This window comes from Panthera uncia (genome assembly GCF_023721935.1).
Source record: "Panthera uncia isolate 11264 chromosome B2 unlocalized genomic scaffold, Puncia_PCG_1.0 HiC_scaffold_25, whole genome shotgun sequence".
In the NCBI taxonomy this organism is placed as follows: Eukaryota; Metazoa; Chordata; class Mammalia; order Carnivora; family Felidae; genus Panthera; species Panthera uncia.
This window is the reverse complement of record NW_026057581.1, coordinates 19,347,880-19,360,611: the sequence shown is the minus strand read 5'-3', so window position 1 is coordinate 19,360,611 and position 12,732 is coordinate 19,347,880. Positions and strand designations below refer to the sequence as shown.

At 38.0% G+C, this 12,732-nt stretch overlaps 1 protein-coding gene across 2 annotated transcripts in view; it reads right to left on the bottom strand.

The window, feature by feature from the left end:
• BLOC1S5 (biogenesis of lysosomal organelles complex 1 subunit 5) overlaps positions 1–12,732 on the bottom strand; it is a 68,107-nt gene that overhangs the window by 28,760 nt on the left and 26,615 nt on the right. For both annotated transcript variants that reach the window (XM_049655083.1, XM_049655084.1), the window contains exon 3: positions 9,990–10,072. In XM_049655083.1, coding sequence (XP_049511040.1) covers positions 9,990–10,072 — 83 coding nt within the window. The remainder of the gene's footprint in view (positions 1–9,989; positions 10,073–12,732) is intronic.

Below are 12,732 nucleotides of genomic sequence, written 5' to 3'. Positions count from 1 at the left end.
TAAGAAAAATAACGCTTTTAATTATACTTCTCAGTCCTGTGTCTCTTTGCAGTTCTCAAAACACCAGACAGAACTACAATTTACTTTATCACTACTTCAATCAAACAACAGCAACACTAGTATCAACAAAATGATTACTGAAAACAGATTAATGGTTTGTTGTTGTTGCTGTTTTGAAGGGATATTTGACTATATATGCACAAATTACTATGTTTTATAGTTACTTGGAACAATTTCTTTCTGCATGGCAATGCCACCATCCAGAAAGACAGGTTTGCTTTTTTACATTTCACTTGATTTTTTAGGGATTGTTCCTTAAAAATTTTCTTTTAAATTATGTAAGATATTTACATGTCTCCAAAACTGTATTAAAACACACACACACACACACACACACACATATATATCTACATATAGATCTATATATATAAAGTCTAGCTTCTATGTATGTCTTTTGCATTGTATTACCTCCTAACTCTCTCTTTAGGTAATTCTTTTAAAACTTTATCCTACTACTGTCTTAAGTATAAGGATACACATCTATCTATCTATATATATATATATATATATATACACACATGCATATACATATATACACAAAGGTATATATAAATGTATATATGCATTTATTCATATGTATAAGTATATATATATTTTCAATTCCTTCTTAAATGTAAACATGATATACAGACTTTTCTTATTTCACTTTATGAAATTCATAAACACACACACAATGTATATCACCTTTGTGTGATCATGTGGTCTATTTGTTCTTTTTTGGTATATCTTTCAGGATTGAGAAAAATTTGGTGTTTCTGTTCTCATGGTTATGTTTATATTAGTACTTATAGAATACCCTTGGTCTCCATGTATTTGGTTATTGTCAGTTGGTTCCCTACTATAAGCAACAACATTCAAGCTTCACAAGACCCTCTGCCATCCGTCCATGTCTTCCTCTAGTTTCTGATACCACAGAAGCTTTTTAGCTGTTTAGCTGGTGATTTGGTCATTTGGTATTTGGGGGATACCCTGTCCCCTGGTTTTATTATAGATGTTGCCTGATTTTGCTACCCTAGTAGTTCTGTTTCTATAGACAGATTGAAGCAAAAAAATCCCAAAACAAAACAACAAAAAACTATGTCAAAGCTTGCTGCCATCTTCCCCCCATGGCATTGAAATCTGAATGAATCAAGATTATAAAGATTATTTCCTTTCTTATGGTGCATTTTTTCTTTGTCAAGATGCAAAGGAATGGTCTCTCAATTCAAATACAAAGACAATGAAGAACAGAGAGTGGAGTTCTGCAGTTCTACTCAGGGTATAGGTCTTACTTGGGGGGGGGCGGTCAATGGATGGGCTTTGGGGTTCCAGAATCCCCTTGAAATTGTACTCAAATTGAATACATATAGGTGTTCTATGCATTTTTCTGGGAGAAAAAAAATTCTTCAAGGACACCTTGACTTACTAATGTTAAGAACCACTATCAAAGTTAAAATATAAAGTTAAGAATCCCTATGAAAACACCCAACAGCGTTTTTCAGAAATAGAACAAAGAATACTGAACTTTGTATGAAACCACAAAAGACCCCAAATACCAAAAACAGTCTTGAGAGAGAAGAACAAAGCTGGAGGTATCCTAATCTCAGATTTCAAGATCTACTAGAAAGCTGTAGCAATCAAAACAAAAAGACCCCTACATCAATGGAACAGAATAGAGAGCCCAGAAATAAATCCATGTTTATATAATCAATTAAGCTATGACAAAGGAGGCAAGAATATGCAGTGAGGAAGATAGTCTCCTCAATAAATAGTGCTAGGGAAACTGGACAGCCACATGCAAAAGAATAAAACTGGACCACTTATTTTACCTGATACACAAAAATAAACTCAAAATGGATTGAAACCATAAATATCCTAGAAAATACAGACAGTGATCTCTTTTATATTGGTCTTAGGCAAAAGAAGCAAAGCAAATATAAACTATGGGACTACACCAAAATAAAAAGTTTTTGCACTAGGGTGCCTGCATGGCCCAGTCAGTTAAGCGTCCGACTTTGGCTCAGGTCTTCTCATGGTTCGTTGAGTTCGAGCCTCACAACAGGCCCTGGGCTGACAGCTCAGAGCCTGGAGCCTGCTTCAGATTCTATGTCTCTCTCTCTCTCAAAAATAAATAAACATTAAAAAAAAAAAAAAGTTTTGCACAGCCAAGGAAACCATCAACAACATGAAAAGGCAACCTACTAAATGGGTGAAGATATTTGCATATGATATATCTGATACGCGGTTAATATCCAAAATACATAAATAACTTATATAATTCAACACCAAATAACAAATAAACCAATTAAAAAATGGGCAGAGGACCTAAACCAACTTCTTTTTAAGATATATGCACAGCCAACAGACACATGAAAAGATGCTCAACATCACTAATGATCAGGGAAATGCAAATCAAAACCTCACACTTGTCAGAATAGCTAGAATCAAGAAGATAAGAAACACCAAGTGCTGGCAAGGATGTGGAGAACAAGGAACCCTTATGTACTGTTGGTGGGAATGTAAACTGGTACAAACGGTGTGGAAAACAGTATGGAGGTTCCTCAAGAAACTAAAACTAGAAATACCATTCAATTCAGTAATTCCACTACTGGGTATTACCCAAAGAAAATGAAAACACACAGGGTGCCTATGCAGCTCAGTCGGTTAAGCATCTGACTTTGGCTCAGGTCATGATCTCACAGCTCGTGAGTTTGAGCCCTGCTTTGGGCTCTGTGCTGATGGCTCAGAGCCTGGAGCCTGCTTTGGATTCTGTGTCTCCCTCTCTCTCTGCCCCTCCCCTGCTCACGCTCTATCTCTCTCTCTCAATAATAAATAAGCATTAAAAAAAAATTAAAAGAAAATGAAAACACACACCCCTATACTACACCATTATTTCCAATAGCTAAGCTATGGAAGCAACCCAAGTGTCCACCAATAGATGAATGGATACAGAAGATGTGGGATATGTATGTGTGTGTGTGTGTGTACACACACACACACACACACACATGTGCGCACGCACTGGAATATTACTCACTCATAAAAAAGAATGAGATCTTGGCATTTGCAATGACATGAATGGACCTAGCACTTACTACATTAAGTGAAATAAGTTAGATGGAAAAGGACAAATACCATGTGATTTCACTTATATGTGGAATCTCAACAACAAAACAAACAAGAAGCAGAAACAGACCCATAAATAAAGAAAACAAAGAAATGGTTGCCAGAAGGGAGGGAGGTGGGAGGATGGGCAAAATGAAATGAAAGCGGAGGACAAGTACAGGCTTCTACTTATGGAAGAAGTCTCAAGGACAGAAGGCTCAGCAGAGGGAATACAGTCAATGGTACTGTTAATAGCATCACACGGTAACAGATGGTAGCTACACTTATGGTGAGTACAGCATAACACCGACTTGCTGAATTACTAATTTGTACACCTGAAACGAATGTAACGTGTTGTGTCAATTATACTTTCATAAAAATAAAGATAAAAAAGAACCACTTATTTAAAGGGTTATTTCTTCTAGCAGGCAAATTGGGAGTCTCACGTTGTAGAAAGGGAGTTTATAGCCTCGTTCATTTAAACAACATATAGGCCCAATGATAGTGTTAGAAAAGATGTTAGAAATTAGAAAACAGTCTCGCCCTTGAACTTACCCTCTGGTACGTGCCTGTTTTTATGCTGGTATTTTTGACCAAGGTGTACTGTTGACACTCATTACAAAAGGAAGACTATTTAACATCTATTTAACTGCATATATATTCACATATATTCTGGTGCATAAATATCAAAGATCAGCACTAATGAAGCTTGGCTTCTGATGTGTAACACTCCATAAAATCACACAGTTAATTTCTAAGTTGAAATGAATAGCAAGTGCTCATGTAATGTTCTTAAAACAGTGCCTGGTTAAGTATGTGCTCAAAAGTGCTAGCAATTATTAATAATATTAGTACAGTTACTATAACCTTTACATTTAAGATGTAATTTGATAGTGTTAGAAGGGAAATGGGAGACCAATATAAGAATTTAAAATTTTCTTTCAATCACTAAACTGGTCAGTCCAACAAGATTTAAAACCATATTGTATATACATATGTTTATTATATGCTATATGGGACATGCTTTACCCTGATATTTAATAATCTGCCAGTTACTCCAATAATCTATTAACCAAAAATGAGAGATTAGGACATCAAATGAAATTCTAGCTTGACCTGTTTGCCTTTTGAAGGATTTTCTCTTCATGAATTCAATCCACGTTCAAATTCATCGACACAATCCCTCCTGACTCCTGCAAATACTGTACTTATTTGAATACCTTTGTTTTTTAGCCTCTAATTATAATCATCATTTCCTCCATTTTTTTTTTTCTACTTGCTAACATCTATTTTCCTTTCTCAGCTCAAACACCACCCCTTCTATGAAAACTTTCCTCCCAGCTCTGTGGGGAGTTGTTTCTGGAGTTGTTTCCTCCTGAGATCTCAAGTGCTTTGTGCTTATTTTATCATAATAATTCCACCATGAAAATTCACTGTTTATAGGTCTTCTCCCTAGACTGTCAACTTCTGAAGATAGACTGTTTCTTATTTATTTTTATATACCTACTGTGACAGATAGTTCTGGATCCATTCTCCTCCTCTTTCTTCCTATCAGTCTCCAAGTATTATTTGAGGTGTTATATGTGCCTGTACACAGACTGCTTCTCGTTCCCATCTGCCTTCCTTTTTGCTACATGAAATGCAGATATCATGGTTGGAGTTCCCAGAGCCACCTTATAAGCATAAGGGTAAGAGCAACACTGCAGGGAGGTAGAAGGCAAAGTTAGAAGAAAAAGCTGACATCATAGAGCCCTAGGCTCCAGGTATTGTGAGAGAAATATAAATACTTGTTAAAGACACTATTTTTCAGGTGTTTGTTACTAGTACCTAAACATATTCCTTACTGATACACGTAGGTAATCAACAACTGTTCTATAAAGCACTGAAGGAATAAAATTTGCTAAAAATGAAATAAGCAATCAGAGGAGAGGTATCGGGGGGATGGGCAAAACGGGTGGACAGTGGGAGTCATGAGCTTCCAGTTACAAAATTAATAGGTCTTGGGGATACAAGGCATAGCACAGGGAGTATAGTCAATGGTACTGTAACAGCTTTGTGTGGTGACAGATGGTAGCAACATTTGTGGGGCACACAGCATAATGGATAGATTTGCTGAATTACTACATTCTATAGCTGAAACTAATATAACATTGTGTGCCAACTATAATCAATAAAAAATGTTTTTCCAGGGGCGCCTGGGTGGCGCAGTCGGTTAAGCGTCCGACTTCAGCCAGGTCACGATCTCGCGGTCCGTGAGTTCGAGCCCCGCGTCAGGCTCTGGGCTGATGGCTCGGAGCCTGGAGCCTGTTTCCAATTCTGTGTCTCCCTCTCTCTCTGCCCCTCCCCCGTTCATGCTCTGTCTCTCTCTGTCCCAAAAATAAATTAAAAAAAAAAAAAAATGTTTCTCCATTAAAAAGATTTATGAAACTAAAAAAAAAAAAAAAAAAGAAATAAAGAACTTGTACAGGACCATATATCCCCAAAACACATCAGAAATTCTCACTAATGTGGGTCTTTCCTCTGTTCCACATGAGAGGCCACAACATACCCTCTGGGGCTAGAAAGATAACTGTACGGCAGACAATGCCTCTCTCCACTCACACTACCAAGTTGATGCTCATGGAAAAGGCCCTACAGGGATCTCTGTTCAGTAGAATCAAGGATATAAAAGATCTGCATAAAGTCAGGAGAAAGACAGTCAGTCAACTGTCCAGAAATACTAACAAACACAAAAAGAGAGCTTAAATATAACAGAACTTCAATACTTTAAGTAATGCTGCCACCATGTGGCACTTATTCCCCTCCTTTAGAAATAAAATTTTATATAGAAAAAGATGATTGTTGGCCCATGCATTAACTTTCTGAAATATAAAAACTATAAACATCTGTAGTTTTACATACTAGTCAGATTTTCTTAAGGTGAACTACGTTTAAATGCGAGAGAGATGAAAGTTCTCGGGTGTACTGGTAACACTGCTCTGCCACTCCTCTCTGCCCAACCATGCCATGTGGGGTGAATTAGTGGATGCTACTATTTGGACCAAGATAGAAAAGGAACTGTAAATAATGCAGATATATATTCAAATCCAAAGCCTCTAAAATGCTTTCAGCTTTCTTCTAATTTGAGGAGAAATGTCAGAATACAATACACAGAAAATACAGGGAAGTTTCCATGCTATTCCAAACCCTCAGGAAGACCAACCGGGGAGGTTATCGTGTAAAATCCTGGATCAAGTATCTATCAAGAAAAGGAATTATATTACATTTAGTTGTAGGTAACAAGTTAAACTTAGCTGACAAGATATTTTTGAGCCCTTCAGAGGCCAGTCTTCAATGACAATATGAGAATATCTTGCTTCATGAAGGGTGCGTCTGTGTCCGTCCTCTTTATCAGAGCAGCACTGGTTTCTATGTTATGTCTCACACAAAGTAAGTGCTCGAGACACTTGCAAAACAAGCTTGTTTCTATCATACCCGATGTGATAATTTTATTCTCTAGCAAACATCTTTTGTTTTTCTAAGTTTTATTTATTTTGAGAGAGAGAGAGAGAGATAGGGGCAGAGAGAGGGAGAGAGAATCCCAAGCAGGATTCTGCACTGACAGCACAGAGCCCAACACAGGGCTTGAACTCACAAATGAGGAGATGATGACCTGAGCCAAAATCAGGAGTTGGATGCTTAAATGACTCAGCCATCCAGGTGTCCCTAGTAAACAAACATTTTTCTAAGATAACAGTTCTGCCACCTGCTTAGCAAAACTCTATTTTCCCTAAAATCATTAAAAATTGAACTCAAGCTCAAATTATTGTAAATTCTGAGTTAAAAAAATTTTTGACTGTATTTGCTACCATCTTTTTCTTAATAACAACAGTTACCAACATTTGTCTAACACCTATGTATCAGGGATTTAAAAATAACTTATCATTTAATCTTCACAAAAACTGCACAGTATATATTGCTCTTCCCATTTTTAAGTGGGAAACTTAAGACTCAGTAAAGCAAGTAATCATAGCTAGTAAGACGGGGGCGGGATTTGAATCCAAAGATGTCAAGCTCCAAGGCCCATGTTCTTTTCATTCCTCAACACAGCCTCCTTTCCAAAGAGACCTTGGAAGGGCTCACGATGCGGAATGCAGGTAATCTCTCTCCTCTGAGACACATGCCCATCTTCCCTTGGCAACTATCTTCTATCCCAGTTAGAAGAGGCATTGGCTTCAACAGGAAGTGAGCTCTTAACGGCGTAAATGTAAAACTTTTTTCATTTTGAATTCAACATTCAGTTTCACTTGTATAGATAGCCTTTTCACAAAAACCATCTACATTATTCAAAGAATGCTGATATAGGGGCACCTGGGTGGCTCAGTCGGTTAAGTGTCCGACTTCAGCTCAGGTCATGGGCTCACAGCTTGTGAATTTGAAGCCCGCATCAGGCTCTGTGCTGACAGCTCACAGCCTGGAGCCTGCTTCGGATTCTGTGTCTCCCTCTCTCTCTCTCTGCCCCTCCCCCCACTGACGCTCTGTCTCTCTCTCTCTCAAAAATAAACAAACATTAAAAAAAATTAAAAAAAAAAAAAAGAATGCTGATATAGGTATAATGATAAATTTTCTAGGGATAACTCAGCCACTAATTAGCAATGTGCAACTTTTCAATGTTGCTTTCCATCTCTGGGCTCAGTTTCTATGAAGTGGGTTGGGGGGGGTGGATCAGAAAATCCATCTTAAGTCCAAAATTCTATGTTTAATACCAAGTAGATCTCTAAAGTTATATTTTAAAAACTATTCAGTATTTCAAATTAATCAGACTAGCAAAAAGAAAAAAAGATAACTTATGAAAAAGATGACTTATGACATCACTAGACATTAGGAAACTCAAGTTTTTGTCAAGGCTCTGCTGTTTTTCTTTTGAATCATATTAAGCACTCACAGTGCATCAGACATTGGTTTAGGCATTTTTAATATAATGAGAATAAGGCATTTTTAAACAATCAGGAGTCCTGACTCTTATGGTACCTCTATTCTAATGAAAGAAGACAGGCAATGAACAAATAAATAACGAGAAAAATGTCAGGTAGTTATAAGAGCTTATGGTAGACAGAATTCTAAGATGGCCCCCAAGACCCCCCCCCCCCCCCAGCGTACACACACCTTCTCTTAGTTATTCTATCAAACCCTAATCTAGGTGCCACTGTATCTATACTCTACAGATTTATTAAGGTCCCAAATAAGCTGACTTTAAGAAAGGGAGATTATGTTCAGTGGGCCTGACTTAATCAGGTGAGTCCTTTACAGAGTCTAGGCTCTTCCTGGCAAGCATGAGAGGGAGAGACTCCACATGAGCAAGACTGATTTGTGGCTTTGAAGATGGAAGGAGCCACGTACCAAGGAACGTTAGTGGTCTCTAGGAGTTCAGAGGGGCCCCTGGCTGGCAGCAAATAAGGAAATGGGCACTTCACTGTATCAGGGCAAAGAACTGAGTTTTGGTACAATCATGTCAATTAGGAAGAGGACTCTGAGCTCCAAATAAGAACAATGTCTGGCCAACATCTTGATTTTAACCTTGAGAGAGTGTGAGCAGAGAACCCAGCCATGTGATGCTCAGACTTTATTCTAAGGAACTGGCAATAATCTTCAAATAGCATAAAAGGGAATCATCTCTGGATAATATTCTGTGTGTCCCAGATTATGTGTATCCCACCACGACAGTAATGATGATGAAATAGCTAACAGTTATTTCTTCCTAGGTACCAGATAACATTCTAAGATACACACACAGAGATGCACTCACTCATTGTGTGAACGTGCATACCTTTAATCTTTCCAACAACGCTGTGAGGTAGGTATTATGCAGATTTTGAGTATGAGTCTATTGAACCTAGAAATGATATCTGATGTTGCAGCTCTGTCCCTCTATCTCGAGCGCTCTGTACCACAGGCTTTCTGAAGTTTTAAAGGATTTATGAAAAGGTTCTCTCCTTTTGGTAGGTTTAGACTCCCTGCTTGGAGTCTTATTTGGAAATAGAACCCCAACTTACACAGAACCATGAAATTTTTTGTGCAACACCATTTACCATCTATCTGACAGTAGCTTGGCATGTTGCTGCTTAATGCACAATGAACCAATTATACACGTGTAAAACAACAGTACTATGAAACAGGATGGCAGGCTGGCACATCAGTATCACTGGAGCACAGCATGAAAGGTCGGCTGGCAGATGGCAAAGCCAGCAAGGCAGGGGCCAGGTCAAGGATGCGTGGACTTCATCCTGTGCATAGCAAATACCATCAAAGGGTTTTAAAAAGTGAAATAATGTCTGAGCACTCTGGCGGCATGGGAAACACTGGCTTTGACTGGGCTGATGAAGCAGGCACACAAATCAGAAGGGATGGAGATTTATGAGTAACATCCAAAAGAAACGGTCACTGAATGTGGGTCCTAACTGGGTCGGAACAACCAAGGATGAGTCTCATGCTTTAACCCGAGTGCTCTGGGTGGGTGCTGATGCTCCAACTGAGGAAAAAAAAAATAGAAAATGGATCTGGAAGACGTACACCCATCAGTCTTTAAAATATTTTTTTCACTGTATCTCATGTTACGGATGAAAAAAGCTGAGAACAGATATGAAATACCCCAGAGCAGGCACCGAAACTTGAGCCCAAACCCCTGCTCCTTCTCCTCCTTCCACTCCTTCCATGAATGGCAATGCCTCCTAATGAGCTCTACTTTGTCTATGTTACGAACACATGAATGGAAATCAGAGATTTTAAAACCACAGAGTTCCCCTTCTGTATATTAACACACTAACAACTAGGGCAGCGTTTTTACAAAGTAAGGTTTAAATACTCACTTCAAATTCTTTCACAAAATAACGGGTTTCACCTTGAATAACTGGTCTGTGATCTAAAAGCCTTGAATGAATTTCTCCAAGGTCTATAAAGACAAAATGAAATTCAAAGTTAATCCACACTGGGGGGCACAATCTCTAGCGTGATTCACTCTTCCCAATTCCCACGAATACATGTAGGTTAAAATCTAGTTTAGACTGGATTTAGAAGAAATCATATCCATTGCCAGTAAATAGGTACAAGTACTTCTGAGAGCAATCTGGCAATATCTAATACAGCTTAGGATCTGCACTCCTAGCAGTTCCATGCCTATGTATGTGCCCTGGAAAATCTCTTGCACAAATGAAAGACATTTATAAATGTTTACTACAATATGAGTATAATGTCAAAAGAAGAAAAAAAGCAAACAACCTAAACATACTCAAACAATGGAATACTATAAATCAGCAAATAAAAATGAATACACTGGGGTGCCTGGCTGGTTCAGTCGGGTAAGCATCCAACTCTTAACTTCAGCTTAGGTCATGATCTTACAATTTGTGAGATAGAGCCGCGTGTCAGCACAGAACCTGCATGGGATTCTCTCTTTCTCCCTCTCTGCCCCTTTCCCGTTCATGCTCTCTCAAAATAAACTAGAAAATAACCCCAATACATTAAAGTTACATTTATTAACATGGATAAATCCCATAAATATAATGCTTAACAGAAAAGCCGGTTTCAGCAGAATAAAGGTATTTATCTAAACTTAAACAACATATAAAAGACACTTAATTTGGGGACACATACAGAAGCAATAAAAGTAGAAAGAAATGCATGAGAACGGTAAACAGCAAATCCAAAACAGTAGCTACCTTTAGAGAGGAGAGAGGACAACACAATTAGAGCAAGGTACCCAGTGGGCTTTGGGTGTTTATTAAGATGGGTAGAGTGTTCCTTACAGGTCTCTATACTTTTTGACAAGTCTGAAAAAATTAAAGGAAACAGTTCCAAATTTTAACTGTTTTTGGTAAGTCATTCTATTCATTCTACTTTGTAACAATTATATTGTGCAAGGGGTAAACCTCAAAACTCCTAGAGGAAATTAAGTCTCCAAATAAGTAACATGCATCATTCATGTTCATTTACTGATATAACCTGTTCCTCGAATCTTTTATTTTTGCAGACATGCAATGGGGCAAACTTCATTACTCTATTTAAGGAGTTTATTAGGATACATCTTAGGAAGTATGCTAAGTAAAAAAACGTAAACAGATATGTAACTTTTGCTTAAGTCCTTCAATGACTCATTACCCAGAACACTTCTATAAGAAGGTAACAGGAGTTCATTTTGAAAAAAAGAAAAAGAAAAAGAGAAAGGAAAAAGGTCTATGCTTAGTTAAATTTGGGAAACACTAGATAAAATCAAGTTTGACAAGTTCCTTTACCTCAGATCTTCTGGGAGCCGATAGTTACTCATATGAATTATTAATGCCCAAGTGAGGGTTGCACTATGCAGAAATTCATGGACCTTATTTGATTAAGAGAACCTATGTGGCAAATAATATCTGTTCACATTTCAACAAACACCAGTGTCTTTGAAACACAACTGTCTAACAGGCTGAAGTTCACGCCTCGTAGTAGCCACACAGGGTCCTCCATATGCCTGGTTCCAGCCTCATCTCCCCCCATGTTGACAACTCTGAACGACTGGCGGTTTTCCAAACACATTGCACTATCTCATGCATCCTTGTCACAGCTCGTGCTCTCGTCACCATCGGGAACCTTCCTGAATCCCTGCTCTTCCTTCCAAACCGCTGACATCACACTTCCTTGAAATTTTCATTTGTTCTATTCAGCTTCCTCCAAGGTTTCAAGGAGTGCCCCTATTTTATGCCTCCCAAAGCACCCGGGGCAATTACTTCTATCCTACTACTTACTATATTGTCCTGAAATTATCTCTCTCCTCCAGTGAGTATCTCAGAGACAACATTATTTGTATTACCCACAGGGGATATGCGGGTTAACATGTATTTTTCTATATGATGAGAAGCTATTAGGCTTTGTTGATTTGGGGAGATCTTCTGCAGCCTGATAGAATTTAGGTGGCCTTTGGAGAGAGAATTCAATTCTGTTTAGAAATGGATAGTGATCACTTCCAAAACTGTGCCCCAAAATTTAAGATAGTAAAGACTTGGGGAGAACATACATGTTACTACAGAAATTAAGCCACTAAATATTTTTGTTGTAACATTACAACAACAAAGCAAGCATATAATAATAATTCAGGAGTCCCAAGGACAAATTCTCTAAGTCTGATCATGTAAATGTAAGCTACAGAGTTTCACGTAAGTTCAACCCTAACCCTGCAAAGCATTCTTTTGTTGTTTGATATATAAGATAAAATAATCTTTCATCCTCCAAAAGTTCACACTCTAATATGAGTGTTGGACAAATACCCCTTCACACAAAAGACAGAGAAAAATAAGCACTTTAATAGAAGATCAATATGCCATGTGGCTATGGAACATGAAGAAATATGGTCAATTGTAGAGCTCTCATTATCTAACAGAAGAAGTTTCTCCTCTGGCCCTGAATTTCCAGGCCTTTAATGTAATATCATAAGGAACAATTTACTGCAATTGTTTCTGATAACTCCCACGGCATCACCAAAAAGATGCTCTTCTTCCTTATCAGGTCTCAAAACCACTCCCTCTTTTTCATCCCTGCTTGTCTCACTAGGACTATTTGAACTAACTAGTCACTTTT